Below are 22,360 nucleotides of genomic sequence, written 5' to 3'. Positions count from 1 at the left end.
AATATTTGTATGTAGGGTTATCTTATTGTTGGATGTGGAAGTTCGAGTGAAAATTACGCTGAAGATCCATGTCGTAATGTACACACCAACTTCAGGGATCTAGCTGGTGTAGAGACAAACATTTGGGAACTTAAGTAAGTTATTTCTTTCATACTAAATTTTTTTAATTTCTGTGATATCTTTGTCTGGCTGTATAAGGATTTTACTGGTTTAAAACTTGGCGGTCAAATTCTATCACCAGCGGAAATTTATATGGAGGTCAGTGGTAAATACCCATAGTGAGGTTTACTCAGTAATACACCACTTTAGCGGAATCATTGTTTTCAGCGTGGTAGATACAGATATCCTCCCCGGTTAATTATTGGGCACTTCTCGAGATTGTTTGACCTTTGTTTGATTTTTGTAATGTTGTGAAAAAATATTGCAATGATAATGTTTCCATATTGTTACTATTTCATTACGTTTAATGTCATGATGAATCAAATAGTGTTAGAATATTTTATAAAAAACAAAAAATTTACTAATTTTGAACAAAAGTCAATCAACATGCTAATTTAATTAACTTTGATAAAAAAAAACAGCTCGATTTGTTACAAACGTTATCATCATTATGGAAGCGATTTTGAGCGATTATCGTTTTAGGTTTGTGTTTTTCACATGTCTGCAGGGAACAAAGAAATGATTATTAGTCGAGATAAACAAAGGATAATTAGTGTGAAAATAACTGTTGGGGCTAAAATTGCACTTCGAGATACTGAAAATATCTAAGTAAAAATATTGAGATAAACAAATATATCCAGTATAGATAAAGAAGGAAGAAAATCTGGACTTTCAAAATTTCATAGAGATAACGAGAATAGCGATGTCGAGATAACGATAGTTGACTGTATTAAGTATCAAACCACAAAACAATTATTTATGGATGTTGTTCATAAATGTGAGATACATGATTCAATGTGACATATCTATATATAGATATAGATAATTATCAGTATGATTTTATTTTATATGACCGAAAGAATTTCGGGCATATTATGTTATAACCCCTGGCGTCCGTCCTTAACTTCCGTCCGTCCATTAGCAATTTGGTTTCTGGAGCATAACTTAAGTTCCATTTGGCCCACAATATTCAAACTTCATAGGATGATTGTCCATATTGGGTAGAAGACCCCTATTGATTTTTGGGTCACAAGGTCAAAGGTCAAGGTCACTATTACCTTAAAACTGAAAACAGTTTCTGGAGCATAACTTAAGTTCCATTTGGCCCACAGTGTTCAAACTTCATAGGATGATTGTCCATATTGGGTAGAAGACCCCTTTTGATTTTGGGGTCACAAGGTCAAAGGTCAAGGTCACTATTACCTTTAAACTGAAAACAGTTTCCGGGGCATAACTTAAGTTCCATTTGGCCTACAATATTCAAACTTCATAGGATGATTGTCCATATTGGGTAAAAGACCCCTATTGATTTTTGGGTCACAAGGTCAAAGGTCAAGATCACTATTACCTTAAAACTGAAAACAGTTTCTGGAGCATAACTGGAGTTTCATTTGGCCCACAGTGTTCAAACTTCATAGGATAATTGTCCATATTGGGTAGAAGACCTCTATTGATTTTGGGGTCATAAGGTCAAAGGTCAAGGTCACTATTACCTTTAAACTGAAAACAGTTTCCGGGCATAACTTAAGTTCCATTTGGCCTACAATATTCAAAATTCATAGGATGATTGTCCATATTGGGTAGAAGACCCCTATTGATTTTGGGGTCACAAGGTCAAAGGTCTTTTACCTTAAAACTGAAAACAGTTTCCGGAACATAACTTAAGTTCCATTTGGCCCACAATATTCAAACTTCATAGGAGGATTGTTATTTGAAGGAGGTAATACTCTATTTAATTCCCATGTCTTACAAATGCTTCATCTTTCACTTTAAAAAAAAATCACTTTTGGGCATGTAATGCTCCGCCTAGGCTCTTGTTATAGAATATTAAGATTGATTTACAAAAGTTGATTAATATATTTCAGAAAATGTGATGGCTTCATGGCTTCATATAAAGGTAAATGTATTTTTCTTCCGTGAATAATAATATTATCAAAGAAAGACATTGTCAAAGGTGACTAGGGCTTTTTTTTATCCCATTTTAAATTTTATGCTAAATATCAATTTGGCCAACTTCGAAGTCCATTTTGCTACTAGTGCTTTTGTGTCCAATGGACACATTTCTAAATAAATCAGGGCTTTATTTATCAAAGGTACACATTTGGTTTCCCGATCTTCCATGTCGGCCTCTAACAAAAACATTATACACAATATATACAACTACAGCATCATTAATGTGATACATTATGTATATTGTCAGAACAAGAAATGCATGTTTATATTTACAATCCCTTCATAGCATATTTCTTGCCAGTACATCAAAAATTTACATATTAGATAAAATGAAACAGGAAATACTAAATTATAGGTGGTAAATCGATAAATGAGATTAAAATTTTTATTTCTTCATTTAAATTATTAATTTAAAGATGTGGAAGACCATGTCTAGATAAGTTAAGGTAAAAAAAAAACTGGACAGAATAAACAACAGAACTTTTTTTTACTTCTAACAAGTTTGGTAGACATTTGTACTTCTGAGTCATAACTAAAATCTGATGGCTGAATGTACTTGATGATAAAATAGTCAATTAAACCATCAAATGTAGAATATGTTGGCACATGTACATATTTATAATTTGAGGACCATTATAATATTGGCAACTCTGCATACAATGTGCAGTCAAAATATTTGCGTTATATTTATTACAGCAACATCAAGGAAAGAGTATACCATAAATGGAGGCACAAATAAAGATGATGTATATTCAGAGGACAATCGGCTTAATGTGAATCTTCCAGTTGTGTTTCAAATAAAGGTAAGGTCTTATTGTTATACAGGTATATAGTTTAGTGATTAACACCCTTAGGGGCGTCCGTGGCCGAGTGGTTAAGGTCGTTGACTTCAAACCACTTGCCCCTAACCGCTGTGGGTTCGAATCCCAACAGGGACTTTGGATTCTTTCATGTGAGGAAGCTATCCAGCTAGCTTACGGAACGTCGGTGGTTCTACTCAGGTGCCCGTTCGTGCCTGAAATAATGCACGGAAGGGCACCTGAGGCCTTCCTCCACCAGTAAAGCTTGAATGTTGCGATATGACCTATACTGTGTCAATGTTACAAAAAAACAAAAAACAAACAAACCTGGCACACATGTTTAAGATACATATTTTTATGAAAAAGCCACCCATCAATTGGGGCAGTTTCCTGGAATAAACTAAAGGGTGTGATTCAGGAACATGTTTTATACAATAAATACAAAATGATTTTTATTCATACTCCTGGGTCTATTCTGTGAAGATAATCTCAATTGGAATATAGCATTAAATTTTTCTTTCTTGCAGAGCGAATCAAATGCCTTTATACGCCTTCATGAGAAAGAAATAGATAGAAATTCCAAAGCAGTGGAAATAGTTCTTGAAGATCAAAGTCAGACATCACGTATAGTGGAAAAGAATAATGCCAGAAAAAAGAATGAAGATACTTCAACAGTATGCAATTTGCTCACTACGTTTTAATGTGTAACGAAACCAAAAATGATTAGCCTTTGTCACCAGTATGGAGCCATTCCATACTGCTGTCTGTCCAGGCTATATACTGTTAGTTAACTGACTTTAATCTTCATCTTGATGTACTATTTTTTCAGAATAGTGCCGTTAGCTGGACAAATTAAGAAATTCAGCATGTTAAAGGTACATTATGCCTCAGAGTCGTATAAATCTTTCCTTAAAGATACAGGGTTTCTACTAGGAGTTTTTATTTAAGAGTCCCAGGGACTTGTGCTTCTAAAATATGAGGGTCCCAGAGAAAAATATGAGGGTCCTTATCATTTATTACTTTAAAGTAAGGTATTACTTGTATATATTGTCTCGGTTTAATTCTTTACATTTATATACATTGTTCAACTACATATGCATTTCCATTGATCTTGTTAAATAAATCTATAGACTCTTGAACTATTCTGGAAGTTCAAACATCCATTTTCCGAGGCAAATGGATTACATTTTTTGTTTGAGACGCAATGGTTGCATTTCATACCCGTGGTCTTCTCGTTTTGGATGAGCCACGGGTAAGTACTTACCCACTTTTCATTAAAACTATGTGATTTCTTTGGGGGAGCAGCCGACATGTTTTATGATTTATTTGCATAGCAACGCATAGACTGGGACTCTTTTTTAAGGTCGACTAAATTCTAGTTTGCGACGTTTTATTCCGTATTAAATTGTAATTAATTGAAAGAAAGATAACTGCTGTATTTAATATTAGAACCCGTCTACCAAATTATGTCATTTCCTTTAAAGAAGGGGAAGGAATTTCCAAAAGACATTTACGGAGGAAAATTTAATTTGCGTCCCCTTGGACGCAGACTTAGAGTAATTGAGGGTCCTAGGTTTAAAGTAACCTGGTTACTATTTTTGTGTCAAGGACGCAGGAAATGTGCTTAAATAGAAACCCTGAAGATATCAGAAACGGCTAACATGAGTTATGTTATGTTTAAATAATGGTTTTACAGCATGTTAAATGCATATCATTTGAAGAAACAACGTTGAATGTGATATTATTTGTCTTAAAAGCAGTAAAATGTAAACAAAGAAGTAATTTGAATTCCATACAAAATACTTAACAGGGCTCGACATTAACGGTTGTCCGACTGCCCGGGACAACTAAAAGTTTGGTCCGGGCAAGTTATTTTGAAAAGCACTTGTCCGACAGGGCAAGTGAAAATAAAAAGCATCATTGACAAAATGCATGTACAAAATGAATAGAAATAACATCTTTTCATTTATAAACATCTTTAAAACAAAAATACACCATGAATTATTATCAATAATGTGAATATACTACGGTCATGTACATTTGTTGATATAGGAAACGGAAGCAAAAATATGAGCATGCGCCGCGGTAAGGTAATTCTCTGTTCTAATAATAGACTATATCTAATTTTGTACAAGGTAATTCCCGGGTTATGCTGTTGTTTAAATTTTGATGTTTGCATGTAAAGATATCATTGAAAATATGTAGATAATCATATTGATCTTTAAATATAATTGTTAAATAAAGTTTTTGCATTAAAAATGATTTATTGTTTAATCTAATATAACAACATTATGAACTTAGTAAACGAAGACTCGTTTACGGCTGTTGACTTGATGATTGAACGGGGAATTTCCTTACCGCGGCGCATGCTCATATTTTTCCTTCCGTTTCCTATATCAACAAATGTACATGACCGTAGTATATTCACATTGAATAAACAGATGAACCGATGTTTTAGAAAAACTACTAAATACAAAAAATATTTATGAGCTTGTTTGTTTTTCTGATTTATACATTTTTACCATTTTTAGGTCAGGACAAGTAAGTCTTAGGTCACGGGCAAGTAGTTTTAAAAACTACTTGCCCGACAGGACAACCTGATTCAAAAGTTAATGTCTAGGCCTGCTTAATTACTATATCTGTACTCATTGTCAAAAAAGGCCCAGAAGCAACAGATGGTTGCGATATTTGCCAATGAGTAAATATTTTGAAAAAAATAAAAGGGACGATGAAAACAAAAAGCTTTTGGGAATTAAAAATAAAGCCATTTCTTGCTGAAAATGGGCCTTAAAGGGTTAAGTCAGTACAAAACCGAATATTTAGTAGGTAAATGTAATCAAGGATTACCGGAGTGGGGGTGGGGGGGTTACTTAAAAACATGATAACTGAGAATTGATACACTATGGTTATTAAGTTACTAAAATAATAAGAAATCAACATGTAAAATTATCATATATACTTACACTATATTTTTCTAGTCAAGTATATGAATTTCATGATAATAGAATTGAACATACTTGTATGAAATCTGTGAGACTTATTGTATGAACTTCTAATATGCAGTGACTTTCATGAACTGTATGCTCTTAAAATAGGGATCCTGAAATTTAAGCAAAAAGGATTGTTCGTTTCAACATAGACATTCATTTTTTTCCCAGATGATAATACATATACATGAACATATATAAATGGTCATACATGCTAAAATTTTGATGATTAAATATGGAATTTTCAAAAAATTTGTTTATTGAAATAATATAATTAAAAACATAATTTTGGTCTTTATTATTTGAATGCAGAAAAAAACCACTGACATAAAGTTTGCAGTTATCAAGATATTTAAAAATTATAAAAGATATTTTTTTAGAATTTATTTTTTGTAAATAATCTCAAAAATATGAAAATTTTTTGTTTATATTTTGTTTTAAATTTGGTATAGGGAGATATTTTGTCATCAGAAGAGTTTCGATTCTTTTGGATAAGCTTTTATGGAAGAGAGGTTCGTGTTGGTAAAAGTTGGCTACCATTTAATGAGCAAATATTAAAACTTGATGGAATTACCGGTAATTATAATATCAACTACTTGTCATTCGGAAATGGTGAGGGCTCTATTGGAACATGGAGGTTTGATATTGGTAATTAATTAATTCTTTTTTTTTCTACCATTCTCTTCTCTTTTTTATTTAAAGAGCTTGTCCATTTGAGTTTGTATGGTGAATTAATTATTATCTTGTGTTGCGACTAAATTTTGTGACTAACATTAAGGCTTTAACAGAGGATTACATTAGGTTCAGGGGTCAACATTTAAAGGAATACCCAGGAAAAGTTATTTTGATGCCTGTTTTATATCAATATTTATATATGTATTTTAAAAAAAAGATACCATAAAGTTTTTCTGTTAAAAATAACCTTGTAACCGAGAAATTCAAGTTTTAAAGCAAAATTTTTGTTATTTTGTTTTTATGCAGCCAATAACACAAACCTGACAGTGTCGCCAATGCTTTGTAGAATTTGGTTATTTAGTGTTTTACATATTGTTATAAAACTTTTAATATTATTGTTTGAACACAGATAATTTGTAAATTTACTATTTATTGTGTACTTTTTCTGATATTAATTTTTTTTCATTTCTTTTTTGCTTTTCCTTTAACTACAAGCATAAAGCTCTACTTATGAACTGTTTATAAATGGTTTCATACTTGGGTCAAAGAAGCTAAATAGATTTTCATAGCAAAGTCTTTCAAAATCTTCTTCTTAAAAGCGCATGGTCTAGAGCTTATAAATTTAATGTGTATCATTTTTAAATGAAACTAGCATGTTTGTTCAAGTCATGCCTGGGTCAAAATTGACCTTGCCAGGCTGTCATTTCATAATCATTAAGAATAGTCTCATATAGGAAAGCATGTAATAATCTTCTTCTTCCAAACCCATATGCCTAAAGCAAAGATATTGAGTGTTTAGCATTATAAAGTGGACCTCAGCTATTAGTTTGTGCAATTCATTTTATTTTTACAAAGGTTCACTTGATTTTTACATAGAGCTTTACAAGAAAAACTGTAGAAAATGGTCTCTTTTATTTGCAAGTCATTGTTCAAAGATCTTTGATTTGTAGCATTGTGAAGACCTGGAGTAGTTAGTTTCTTCAAATTATTAACATGGGGTCAAAATTGGCCTGCTCTCGGGTTCTTTTGATTTCAAATTGACCTATTTAGAAAGAAACTTCTAGGTGTTTTTTTTTAAAGCTAAGAAATTTAATGAGTGGCATTGCTTAGTTAACTCCTCTTTATTTTACTTTAAGGCATTGAATATAAGGTGACTGATTGATATAATTAATCTGCTTTATGATAGGTATATGTAATATATATTCTAACACACTTCACACTATTCCCCTATTAAACAGATAAGGCTGTCACGTGCATTATTACACAATTTATGCATGGCGTGTAAGCATTTGTTTTTTCTGCTGAGGATATACATGTATTGTGTAATAATGCACAACACAAAAACGAATGCTTACATGCCATATGATGTCAAATATGACATCAATAAAACAATTGATGCCAAGAAAAATTACTTTGATGCTCAATGTAGCATTATTTTTATCAATTCTCAATTCTCTTTTTTATTAGCATGTTAAAATGGAAATTATCAAATAGATATTAATTTTTCTTTCATTGTAATATAATTATGCATTGTTTATCATTCAAATGCATTGTAAATAATTACTCTGGCCTATCAGCCTTTGTTATATTCTTGCGCATTTGAACTTGAACCATGCATCATTCTACAACAATTCCTAAATATAATTTAATGTGTAATGTTAAATCATGACACTCTTGTTAAATATAAGACAAATTTGTGTTATTTTTTTCAGGTTTGTGTGATATTCAATCGGAAAATGGAGGTTTGTGATTTACTCAAGATTGTTAATGGTTTTTTGTTTTTTTTTTTCAAATTTTTATGCCACCTTATGTGACTTGTCTGTCCTTTCCATTGACACACTGTCTTGCTATCATGCTATTCCATCTGTAGACAGACAAAATGATGGAATCCAGAGACATCTTTGTTCCTTATTTATGTGTCCTTAACTAGAAATTTTGTTCAAGTTTCTCGGTTTAAAAAAGTGCTGAGCAGCCACAACTATATGTAAGCCTAACTATATAGCCAATTTTAACTCACCTTAGCACAAGTGCTCAGAGGTGAACTTTTGTGATGGCAGTGTGTCCATCATTCATCCCATATATAATTTCTCAACAACAACAACTCCTTGTAAACCACTGGGTGAATTTAAACCAAAATTTCCATTGAGTATATATGTGTAAATGAGACTGTCTACAAAAGTTTTATAAAATTTGATCTTGAAGTTATCTTTATTTGGGCACTAATTTTATGCAACAATAAAATAATAATTTTGATTACATATTTCAAAAGCCAATTAAAAAGTTATATTTCATGTTGTTTTAATTTCTAATTTTCTGAATTATATTTATGAATTTGCATAATAAAATTACACTAGACATTAATTGCAAAAGAAATCAAAATTTGACTTAAACAAAGGGGTTGAAAAGAAAATACAAAAGGATTTAAACAAAGTCATTGTTCAAACACATCATAATGATCACTAAATTGTAAAAAAAACTTTTAAAAACCAGAATCCTCTGAAAACCAGACTTTTGGTCACATGCAGACAGGGTCCGGTTTTCAGGGTTTTTCTTGGAGGTAAAAGTGACCTATGGCTACATTTCTAGTTCCTATTGAATTTTCAGGGGGCCATAAATCTTGAAGTGTTTTAGGTATTTACATTAAAATGTCATAAAATAGTGATACCATGCTTAGGAACAGAAACTCTACTTTAGAATATAATATTTATCCTCTAAGGTACATAATACATGTATCTTTCAGTGCAGGATATCAATTCAACTTTGCTTGTTTTTATAGACGTTGTATTACTTAACAGAAAAAAACAAACAATTTAAATATCTTTGTGTGAAGAACTAAGATATCTGGCATATATAACATTTCCCAGCAGATTTTTACAAATATAATAATAATTATTTTATAAAGTATGCAGCTGGGGTTATAAAAAGACACGTCCATTTTGATATAATTTCTTACTTTTGCATTTAAGAATTATGATGTTTTCTAGGAATGAATCTTAAGTGAGTGATCCAGGGTCACCATGGCTCTATTGTCAATTCATTGAAAAGTGATGATCATTTCAACCTTCAACATAACTATAGGCCAATAAAATTGTCCTGTGAATTTAATATGTGTAGAAATTTAGTTTACTATACATTATCAATATTCACTTTTCCTATAAATTGCTTTATTATTTTGATTTATTTGCACATCAAAGGTTTATATTATACTTTTCTATTCACAGCATGCCCAAAACCTGAAGACATTTCATATGCTACGATGTCCTATACTGGAACTAAAGTTGGTGATACATTGACCTACACTTGTAACATTGGTTATATTGTTCACAGTGGTGACTTGTCTCAAACTTGCACTGATACAGCAGAATGGTCAGGAACTAAGCCAGAATGTGGAGGTAAATTTATGAAGTTTGTTGCTTGAAAACTTTCTTTAAAAAAAAACAAAAAACAGCTTATTAATTGACCAATTTGTTTTTGGTCATTAACTTCAATACTAACAAAAGTATATTGTTATAACTTTTAAAGTTCTTGATGTATGGTAAAAAATGTGGCCCATGTGTTTACATGGGGCTAGAGGGTGTGTCATGAGCAGCACCCAGGTCTAGGGTTGTTCTTATATAATGGTAAATACATCACATGGCAGGGATATATCTGCCCTACAAACAGTTTATAAATGTGTAGAATATCAAGACATTGTGCTGTGTGCAAGAACTAGGTCTTTAGCTCAAAGGCCAAGGTCACACTTGCTTCAAAACTTGAAAAGTTTCATTACAATGCAATGATACTTGGTGAAATAATTGGGCTCTTTGAGGATTAAGAAAGTATTTGTTAATGTTTCTTTATTCATGTAACACTCTTTCATATTTACAATTGCCTTTGTTGTCTGTCAAATGTCATGCTTCTTTTATTGAGACCTGCTTGTGGGTCATTTGTCTGTTTCAAACAACAGTTCTTGTTTCATAAAGATTTTGTTAATGATCAGTAATAGTCCAGTCAGTCTGTAAATCGACCTCAAACAAATTGCAACAGAAAATATTTTACCTGGTATAGAAAGTATATGGAATAACATGAATCATATCAAAAGTCTAGCAAAATCTAAGTTGCGCAACATTGAAAAAAAACGGGTTTTTATCGCGTTATTTTTTGTGATTTTTTTCTGACGACAACGGTCTTCCATAGGCGAACAAAGCGTCTTCGATACTCAGAATAGCGACTGCATAATGGCGACAACAACAACAAAATAAGTGTAAACAAAATAAATGTCAGTAAAGTACACTGTAAAGTGGGTTGGTATATTTTCCTTAAAATATGACAGATCATAATAGGAATTATTAATGTGGGGTCGTAAGTTTATTATGAGTATTTGTTGAAGATTATTACTTGTTTTACCAGTTCTTTATCCGTTGAAGGTCAACAGGTGTTTCAAGTGATCTGTATTATACTTTTCATGGAAAACAGTTTAATTTATATAAATTACAACTCTGATTAACTCCTGTCTTAGTAAACATTCAAAAACGGCCTAAAAATGTGTATTTATAACAAGTTAATTTCGACAGTATTTTAAACTATGGAACGCCATTATCACGTTAATTATGACGAATTACGTTAAATAAAGTCTGAATACTTTAATCATGTTTTATTGTTAAATTTGAATTCAAAGTTGGGTTTTTTTTGTTGTATTTTTTAATAGTTTTTTAAAATTGTTTTACATATATAATGTATGTAATCAGTAATGTTATTATTATTTCAGGGGTACCGCTTTGAGGTAGTCTTCATCGATGTATGCTTGATTTTGAAAATAAAAAAAAATCCAGTAAACTATATGTACACTAAATGAGTAAGTTTGCTTTCTTGTGCTTACATTTGTAATATTTTTACATATATAACACAAATATCAAACATTATCTTTTACTAGTAAGTTTAAGTGAATATTAAACATGGAGGAAATAGAGTCGTATGCATAATTCAATATATCTGAAATTATTTTCAGTTTTTAATAGACATAGAAGATATTTATACATGAAAAGGTGACATGAAAAAATTATCAATAAACAAACGTGATTTCTAGTTATGGTTCATGATTGGCGACGTGTATGAGTTCAAGGTAAACATGCACAGTTGATCCATAATTTAAAAGAAAATCTTTTATGCATACAATAGCACCTGCGCGAATTTGAAAAAGTGCATTACGTGTATAAGATTAATTCACAGCGATATATTAGTATTTCTATCGGAATGCACACCAAAGTTGACTATAGTATAATTTTATCACTTTTAAAATCAAAATTTAAGCAAATACATGTAACAATAAAAACATATGTGTATTCTATAGAACCTTATTTCACGTAAATATGAAAATAAGATTCTAATCCTTTCAAACTTGAAGTAATTTCTATGTTACAGATTTCATTAACACACCAGAGCCAATGGGTATGCCCGATCATGTGTTCTCAGGACACTGTGATGTATACGAGTTAAAGGTAAAGATGCATAGTTGAGACATTTCTTTCACAAAATCACTTTAATGATATTTTTCATATAAGCAAACTTTTAAAGTGTGTCATAAGTTCCATATAGTAACATATCAGTACAAATATTTTTGAATGCATGCACGGATGGGCATTAGAAATGCTTAAAATTGAAAGGTGACATTTTAAAACTTTATCTTTACGTTACTTCCAAACACTGTAACTAGTAGGTATTTTATATTTATAATTTTAGATTAAAACCTTAGAAAATAATAATAATATCTGTCATATGTTGCGGTTCGGATCGGAATATCTGTCCCGAGGTGACCCGTCCATTGGGCGGTAACGACGCTTGCATATTTTACGATATAACATTATATTTTGAATTCTCTATCTTAATTTTCAATGGGAATTTATGCCATTACAACCGAAACTACAACAGCGTATGAAATTACAACTTCATTCATAACGGTAAAATTACGTCATCCTAAAACCCCAGTCACACTAGAGTTTAAGATTACTTGCGACCACCGGCGACTTGTAAAACTGACGATCATCAGCGATTGTCTGCGACCAAAACCATTTTTGCACGTATAAATTTACTTCTGCGACTATCGTAAAACCAGTCATCATTGACAATCGCACGACAGGTCATAAGCAAAAGTACGATGGTCTCAAGATTGTGAGGGATTCATTACGACTACCCGTGACCTGTCATGCAATCACCTACAACTAGTCGTACGACCATCACACGATTACTAAAGACTACTCAAGATTATCAGTGACTAGTGGCAATTTGTAAAGACTGTCGTAAGATTGTCGCACTTCTGAACGACCATCGTGCGACAGCCTAAGACGCCTAAGACCTTATAAGATCACTAGCGACCTGTTTGATCGCAAGGAGGTTTTTGTGCAAGCTCAAAAACCTCTCTACGACTGTAATTGGTCGTGGGACCTAAATAAGATAGCCTGCGACTTTCAAAGATCACCGATGACCGTCGTAAGACGTTTTAAAGATTGTCCGCGACCAGAGGTCACTGGTGATCGTGAACTGGTCTTCACTGGTCGTAAGCTCTAATGTGACTGGGGCTTAAGCGGTGCATTGTACAGCACGCGACTCATCTGGCACCCCCTATGCCAGATGAAATTTCCGGCATGGGTAATACAAACGGAAACGCCAGTCTGATATGCAAGAAAAGTGTGTCATATCAGCAACTTTGATCAAATAAATACACCTAAAACATTTTAAGGAAAGCCTTTTAGGAAAAATACATCTTATAGTAACACGTACTGTTCTGGGATAACTGAAACAATACGTAATCAGCTACCAATAACCAGAATACAAGAATGCAAGGGATGATCCAGAAATACCCGTAATTTTAACAATAAATTCAATTTCAAAGTTCATATAACAAACACTTTATTACTGCGTAATATATCCTCTTTACAAGGAAACAAGAATATGATAATTAAACACAGTATGCCTACCATATAAGCAAACATAGGATTTGTCACATTATGCTAAAAAGGTTGATGTTCTATTGTTCTTATACATAGGGAATCCTCCCGATGCCATTCACTGTAAGTGTACTAACAACCTAAACCTATGACTATTGAACTGCTAATTGCTTTGATTGCTGTGATTCATACACATGATCATCTTAAAGTTGAAGGCATAAAATATATGATTCATTTAATTTAATTAGATAAAAAGTGCATGTAAAAGAAAACAAATAAAGTATGAAAAACAGCACATAATCGTCAATTAGAATTAATTTTTTTAAATCGCATTGAAATTGTGCAAGGCCGCATATGACAGCATATTTGTATTTTCCAATCGCCACAGCGACGGAGATCGTTAACTTTACGCGAATTCTTCTATGCCGCAAACGATATGTATTTATCTCTAAAATTACTCCAACAGTCTGGTAAAAAAACTTCTTTACCCCTCAAAAAGTTTTGTATGCATGACTAACAAAATACTTGTGTCGAATTTCCTTTATCATATTAGATGTTTCTATGGTAGGCTGTCTAAACAGTTGACAAATGTTTATGAAAGTGCCGTTTTCCGACGCCTTAATGAATTACACAATAATACAAACGACGTGAAATTTTAGCAGGCAAAGATTGGACATGATCCCTTTTTGTGTCGGGCACTTTGGTGTTTTATAAATTTCAACGAATGTCGTGTTCTTTGAGTTGCGCTGCTGTGGCGTATCCAGGGTTATTTAAGGCGGCCTGAGACGGTTCTGGATGTTTATAATCAATTATATTTGGCAATTAAATGGAAGAAACATCGATCTTTGCGTATTTATAAATTTAATGAAGAAAACATAAAAAAGTTATCAGAATTATAAACAAATTTTGGGTAATTCTGGATCAACCTCCATATACTGTAAAAAAACAGATTTTATAAATCTTACAATATCAGTTATTGTTTTTTTTGGGTTTTTTTTTTTTTCAAGATGAACTCCTGTCGGATTTGTTAACGGCTGTTTGATGATCATACAAAAACAGTTAAAGGCAACGAAAAGGAATGCAAGGGAATAAATGCTGCCAGTGAGAAATAAAATGACAGTTTAAAAGTTGAATCGGAATAATATATTCACATTGAGTGTAGAAAGATGTACTGTAACCCACATTACACTAAAACAGACACTAAGACAGAAAAAGAAAACACTGATGCCACCATTGAGATCAATGACTGATAAGTTTTCATACAAAAAAGATTGTTTATATTGTGGTCAATCTGTAATAAGTAAGGGTAAAACAAGGAAGTGTGATGTTTCGCCAGTAAGGACACTAGAACCTACTATTTTGAATATATGTATACAGAGGAATGACACTGTTTGTCTGATATAGTGAGAGCAAGGATAGAACAGGTTCACGACTTGCTTGTAGCCGATGCTCTTTACCATCAAACATGTTTATGCTCCTCTAATTTCAGAACTGGAAAAGATATACCAGAAGAATTTCAGGGGCTACCATCTAGTGATAAAAAGTGAAAGATTGGTCGAGCAGAAATTACAGAAGCGAGTGACGCTTTGTAAAAGTCATGACATTCTTGTGCTTATGCTTAGCGAAGATATTTTACAAATTAAAATTTGCATTTTTTTTTTTATTTTTTTTTTTTAAATTTTATGCTCAAATGTATCAAATATTTGAAATTGACCTTCCAAAAGGTCAATGTCACCTCTTTTGACCCAATGTCATGATGTTATATAATGACTCAGAACAGAAAAAAATACAACAGATGTGCTTGAAAGTATTCAAGTTAATATAAAACTCAATATTATTATCATAGACAATATAGATTTCCTTAATGTTTCTTTTTTTGTATAAAATTACCCCACCCACTAGCTGTACAATGTTAATATAAATATTTCAATATATGCATTAAATATTGATGGAATGTAAATTAAATTTATAAAACGTTGAAACTTGATTTCAAATGTACGTAAACCATTATGTATTTTCTGTTTAATATCATATAAGATAGAGCTTTCAATAAATTGATCTACAGCAATGTAAAAATATAATATTACCCCACCCACTTAAGTTAATTAATAAATTTTAGAAAGGTAAAAGTAGTTTCTTTAAACAAAAACAACTTTTTGATTACTTTATGTTACTATAGGGATAGATTAAGCTATATTTTTATGCATATTATATATAAAACTGATTGGAAAGTTGTATGTGTGTAATACATTGAGTTCAAATTAAAAAAAATAAATACAATGATACCCATATATTTGATCTCAATTTTTGAAAACATTCTCCAATTTAGATTTTTCTAGACTTTTGATATGTTATACAATATAGGTATGGGGTTTCAAAACACTCAAAATATTTTCTGTTGCAATTTGTTTGAGGTTTGGCTCTATTTTGAGCTAGAATGATTGGACTATAACTTCAACTGAAACTTGATTATGTTGATGCATTTTGATGAGTGCTGCACGCCTATTTTCTGATTATTATGTTAATTGTTTGGTCTGAAAGATCAAGAGAGAAGGGGCGTAATTATATATATGAGTTTGACATTTCTTGTTCAAACTATCTCTTTTAAAAAATCTGCAGATTACAATCCAGCTGTGAAAAAGTGGAAGGCCCTTCTCAGACAGCTTTTGTTTTTTGTAGGACTTTTGAGTTTAAGTATTTTTCATTGCATTAGTAGATAAAAGCAGCTTTATTAAAATATCTAACCTACATCTGTCGCATTGCAATTTACTGTCACCATTGAAAAGTATGAACATATTTTGACATTATGTATGGATAATATGTTGTTGTTGTTTGTTTTTTGTCTAGTGTTTAAAGTGTATATCAGGTAATATTTAAAACTTTTTATACAATCCACTTTAAAAAATGGGTGTTAACTATAAAAGGGTTGATCTATATGTCTGTCCATGTGTCTGTCTGTATGCTACCTCTCTTTTGTCTGACCAATTACTTTGTGGATAAGTCAAAACTAGTAGATAAACCATAGTGATTTTGAGGTCAAAAGGTCAATGGTAAAGATCACTGTCAGTGTAGCCTTGACCTTGGCTACTAAATGCTTGAGAAAGCTTTGGCCTCAGTGGTCCTTATTTATTGTGAAGGTTGGTCATGACTAGTAGATGACCCCAATTGATTTTGAGGTCATCATTTTTGCGGTCATTAGGTTTAGGTCACAGTGAAGCAGAAATGTTTGTCTCATTAAGAACAATAATTTCATCACTTATAGATTTGTGATACTTGTTTATTATAATAATATTATTATATAGTATTTTACTTTCATTTAGGGTGTGGAGCTCAAAACAGATTTAAATTCCAAAAAAAATGTATATTTGTCAATCCGAGCCATGTTCTTATAACATATATAAAAAAAACACTTAATATAAGGCGTTTGGAAAAAATTTCATAGTCTATAATAATACAAAAGATAAAAATGTTCGCTGGAAAAAATCTGCACATCTACCCTCAAAATCACCATGTATTTTTATTCCAGTTCCAATGTTTTCACATAATCCTTTGTCCATCAACACAGAAGATATTATTCTCCACAAAGATGGTCAATTTTAAACTTCAACATCAATATAAAAAAAACACTACAGGCAAAGTAAACATCAAATTTATTGCCAATTATACTCCATTTACAAATTTTTCAAGAAATTCAAAATTGGCTCCCAATTTTGCCATATTCAAATGCGCCGCATTTGGAAAGTGAGAACCAGTCTGGCTGTAGTGGGAGTTATTCAGTAAAATTGGTTCCCATATTTAAAGCACATAACGATAATCTTTTAAGAAATATGCCTAGATAGGCAGATATTTGAATGTGACAGCAAATGGAATTGGAGCATCAGTGTCCTATGAACACATTTGTTGATTGTTCCATTGTTTAATTTTTTTTCTATGATTTATAGTTTTGTGATTGCATAAAATAAATGTTTAAGTATCAACAGACTTAAATGCTGGCTACTCAATTTAAATTTTGAAATAAAGGACAAGTCTTACATGTAAGTATAGAGATGTGGGAATGTTAAAAAATAAGACAGAAAACAACTTTCATATGGTATATGACTTGTTCATTTTGTGCAGCAAATGAAAATTGCCAAAATTATCAATTACAAATGAATAACAGTAAATGTTAAATGCAAAGTCTGTTAAAACTGATAAATTTCAAAGAATGCTTTTATAGAAATTAAAGGCTGTACAATTGTGGGGAGAATGTAAGATAACAAAATTTTTGAACATGGAGAAAGTTGGGTTACAGTGAACCAAATTGAGATTTTTCCAAACACATTTTCATTTCGATTTCATCCATATCTGTATGTAATTTTAATCTGAGAAAGAAATAAAGACAGTCTCAATATTATGAATAAAAAGTTTGTGAGACAATTCATTTGTTTTTACAGTAGAAGTTAAGGTATACACTAAAAATGTAAACAAGTGATATAAGCTTGAAAATGTATGTTCTTATCCAAATCTATATTCCCTGATACCCGGTAGTCAAAAGTCCCAAATCTTAGACCATTTTTCTACATTCTCTTTAATTCCCTTAAGGCAACTTTTAGATTATTTATACTATAAGACTTATAGATAATAGCACAGCCTGTCTATTTGTACTTCAGTACTTTGATTTTTGCAAGGTTTTAATTACATGTATTGATATTATAATTATTATATGTTCAAAGTTATTATAATTTTATTGTTTCTCCTTTATATTTGAAGTTATTTGTTATGAAATAAAAACTTGTGCTTGAAAGTGTAAAATGGCTTAAATTCATACCTGAGATGAAATTTTCATTAAGTTAAAAAAAAATAGCCATGCATTGCTTAGAGTGCATTAATTAAGATATGTGAACATCATGAATAATTCAAATTAAAGAATAATAACTGATCCATTTTAGATTTTAGTGGTATAATTATGTTATTTATTACTTACCCTTTCTAATAACAAGGTTTCAAAGTATAAACTCGAAGAAATTAAACCAAAAATATTTTTGGTATTATCTATCTAATTGTTGTAAATGTTACATGCATCATAGTTGCAGTATACCATTTAATATGTTAATTTGAAATTTTACAGGCTTTTAAGCTCACCTGAGCTTGCTCAGGGTGAGCTTTTAGAATCGTTGAATGTCCATCGTCCGTCCACACTTGTTCGTTAACACTCTAGCGGTCACATTTTTGCCTCGATCATCATCAAACTTTGTCAGGATGCTTGTCTAGTTGATAGCTGGGATGAGTTTGAACATGGGTCATCTTGTATGAAAAATTAGGTCAGCGGAGCTAAATATAGAAAAATCTTATTAACACTCTAGCAGTCACATTTTTGCCTCAATCATCATCAAACTTGGTCAGGATGCTTGTCTAGGTGATAGCTCGGATAAGTTCGAACATGGGTCATCCCAGATGAAAAACTAGGTCACCGGAGCTAAAAATAGAAAAACCTTATTAACACTCTAGCGGTCACATTTTTGACTCAATCATCATCAAACTTGGTCAGGATGCTTGTCTAGGTGATAGCTCGAATGAATTTGAACATAGGTCATCTCGGATGAAAAACTAGGTCATAGGAGCTAAAAATAGAAAAATCTTGTTAACACTCTAGTGGCTACTGTTTTGATCCAAATATCCTTTAGATTGGTCTGAAAGTTTGTTTTGATGATTTCTAGGTCAAGTTTGAATATGGGTCACCTGGGGTCAAAAACTAGGTCACACTGCCCAAATATTGAAAAACCTTGTTAACATTCTAGTGGTCACATTTTTGACAAACTTGATCAGGATGCTTGTCTAGGTCATTGCTCGAATAATTTCGAACATAGGTCATCTCGAATGAAAAACTGGGTCACCTGAGTTAAAAATAGAAAAATCTTATTAACATTTTAGTGGCTTTTGTTTTGATTCAAATATCCTGTAAATTGGTCTAAAAGTTTGTTTTGATGATTTCTAGGTCAATTTTGAACATGGGTCATCTCAGATGAAAAACTAGGTCACACTGCCCAAATATGGAAAAACCTTGTTAACACTCTAGTGGTGGTCACATTTTTGACTCAATTATCATCAAATTTGGTCAGGATGCTTGCCTAGGTAATTGCTGAGATGAGTTTGAACATGGGTCATATCGGATGAAAAACTAGGTCCCTGGAGCTAAAAATAGAAAAATCTTGTTAACACTGTAGTGGCTACTGTTTTGATCCAAGTATCCTGGAAATTCGTCTGAAAGTTTGTTTTGATGATTTCTAGGTCAAGATCGAATATGGGTCACCTGGGTAAAAAACTAGGTCACACTGCTCAAATATGGATAATCCTTGTTAACACTCATGAAACTTGGTCAGAATGCTTGTCTAGGTAATTGTTCAGATGAGTTGGATGGGTCAGGTGAGCGATCTGGGGCCATCATGGCCCTCTTGTTTAAAGGTTTTTTTTTATCTTATCTTTAAATAAAACCTGCAATATTTAAAATTTAATCTTTGACTAACCTTCAGTAATTTGCCTTTTAGCTTTATATTATTATGAAACAGTGTATGTAACTGTATTTCTTTAAAAATCAAAGCACAGAAGGCGCTGAATTTGTTTGGGTCTCAGAATGTAAGAAAGGTGCAGGTTTTGAGATTATATGTTTAGTGGCACCAATGCTTTCCAGCGTTTTAATTGTAGTAAATTGGCTATAAGACTAATTGCAACACTGATATTCAATCCAATGTTTATTTGACTTTAACAATTAAAAAAAAATGAGTTACCTTTTTACTGGGATTTGAAACTCCAGACCTCTCGCTTCCTAAGCAAGCACCCGAAAACCCTTCAGCCACGGTTAAATTTATATGTGAACGGCCTGAAGAAAACCATATTATTCTAAATTAGGGCTTGTAACGACTTTTAACTGTTGTTTAACACAGATGTAAATAATCCTGAAGCTTAAGCATGTATATTTATAAAGAATCAAAGGGCTGCAAAGTTCTGTGATATTTTTCTGATCTTTGCAATCTAAATCGTACTGTATATCTGTATGCATTTTCCTGTATAAGTTTTATTTTTATGTATTATAATTCATTTTTGTAAGGGCACATACGGAATTCTGCAAAACTAAAGTTGCATCAAAAAATCATTTATGTACTTTTTTTACGACAGCCACACTTTATCCTTGTAAATCATGGCTACTTCCTTAACCCTTTACCACATATATACGCGAAACAACGCACTTTCGACCCCCCCCCCTTTTTGGGCCTCAAATAGTGAAACAGGCAGAGTCCCCCTCATTGCCAAGAAAATTTTGGACTTAAATAACGCTGAAAAGCCTTTGACTCTATCTCAATCCCTTGAGAAGTTGCAGCCCTTTGAAATAAATTTTGATGGAAAAAATCGAGGCAAAATAGTGATTTTTGGCAATTTTGAGATGTCCCCTCGTTGCCATGGTAGACAGGAAATTTGAGACTGAGCCATGTCGTTTACAAAGGCAATGCGTCCAGTCAACATTTGTGCCTGCCAAGTTGATTAGTATTGAAGCATTTTTCATATTAGTTTTCATGAGCAGTTTTTGAACTTGTAACAGGAGGCTTATCAGTTTGAACGGCCATTCTTTTCACAATATGAGCTCATGGGAAAAGGGTTTTGTTAACAAAAACACTTAAAAGAATTTAACAGAAAAAAAAAAAAAATTTTCTCGACTTGGATATCGAACTCGACCTCTCCATCGCAGTCTAACTGGCGAGCGCGCGTACCACTGTTACCACGGAGAAGTTATACACACAATGTCTGAATAATATTCAAGTCATTCTAAAATTTGAACTTGCATTGGCATATCCTTATTAATTTTCGAGGCATTTTGTTCAGGGTAAACCTGTTGTTTTAAAATTGAAGTAAATATTTCAGCGAAAATCCTCTCGCCCAAACAGTCTGACGTGTAGAATCTTATATATTCACTACTCGGTTTGTGTAGTATTTCGGTAATCTACATGGCTAAAAATAGTTTATTTTCATTTGATAAAAATCACTATTCATCCGCTTAATTTTGATTGTGATTTGTTGAGCAATTCTATAAAGCAACGCTAATTGTTTAACTTAAATTTGCGTTGTCATTTGATGGATACTTGTAACAACAAAATAAAATATTCTTTCTTTTAAATCGATAGTTTAAGCTGTTTTGAGAACTACTTGTTGTAGGTTTTATCGTAACTTCTGTGTCAGAGTTGAATGTCCCGCTTTGTATTTAGTTATTCGATTCAGAAAATACAATAAAACAAATTAGAAATCTTTGACCATTCGGGGAATTTACTATTGCTTGAAAATTTTGATGCGCCTGTCTTTGACCATCTTTATCTTCAGTTGATCTCCCTTGAACTTTTTCGGCTTTAGTGTACATACAAAAGGGAAGTAACCGCTTCAAAAAAGTGGACTACTTTCGGCGTTTCGTTTAAGAACATTAGACTCTGAAATTTCGCTACCATTATTTGTTTGGTCTGACGACCCAAACAAATAAAAACCAAAAAAAAACTGAAACCAACCATTTTATTCACAACAAAATGCATATTTTACTTTCAAAATTTCTCAGCGATGCATTACACATCATTAGATTTCCAAATGAGAAAGGTTATTTGGAGTGTCTTGCATTACCATGGAAATCATTTGTCTATATTACAGCTGCAGCAGTAAGTATAATTGTTTGGAAGAAAGAAATCCTATAGGAAATGCTAAATATGAAGTAGTCTGTGATCAGTGCACCTTTATGGAAGAAACAAGCTATTTGTGGACTGTCAAAGAATGCAAGGAAATGGATGCAACAGGCACGTGCAGTGAAGCTAAAGTTGATACAAGCAGTCTTAGGAAACTCTTTACACACTGA

At 32.1% G+C, this 22,360-nt stretch overlaps 1 protein-coding gene and 1 long non-coding RNA gene across 2 annotated transcripts in view; both read left to right on the top strand.

Moving 5' to 3' along the window:
* LOC132723945 (uncharacterized) overlaps positions 1-22,360 on the top strand; it is a 31,853-nt gene extending 9,493 nt beyond the window's left edge. Inside the window, exons 5-13 of the mRNA XM_060708750.1 lie at positions 16-134; positions 2,025-2,056; positions 2,809-2,915; positions 3,440-3,586; positions 6,352-6,547; positions 8,287-8,316; positions 9,796-9,966; positions 16,345-16,363; positions 22,159-22,360. Coding sequence (XP_060564733.1) covers positions 16-134; positions 2,025-2,056; positions 2,809-2,915; positions 3,440-3,586; positions 6,352-6,547; positions 8,287-8,316; positions 9,796-9,966; positions 16,345-16,363; positions 22,159-22,360 — 1,023 coding nt within the window. The remainder of the gene's footprint in view (positions 1-15; positions 135-2,024; positions 2,057-2,808; positions 2,916-3,439; positions 3,587-6,351; positions 6,548-8,286; positions 8,317-9,795; positions 9,967-16,344; positions 16,364-22,158) is intronic.
* LOC132723946 (uncharacterized) lies at positions 10,555-15,856 on the top strand. Its single transcript, XR_009624818.1, has 4 exons — positions 10,555-10,915; positions 11,322-11,408; positions 11,975-12,051; positions 14,505-15,856. It is a non-coding gene; the product is annotated as an uncharacterized LOC132723946 (long non-coding RNA).

This window comes from Ruditapes philippinarum, unplaced genomic scaffold (assembly GCF_026571515.1).
Source record: "Ruditapes philippinarum isolate M1 unplaced genomic scaffold, ASM2657151v2 ctg10788_1_1_1_1, whole genome shotgun sequence".
NCBI classification, from domain to species: domain Eukaryota; kingdom Metazoa; phylum Mollusca; class Bivalvia; order Venerida; family Veneridae; genus Ruditapes; species Ruditapes philippinarum.
This window is presented reverse-complemented; position numbering and strand designations above follow the sequence as displayed.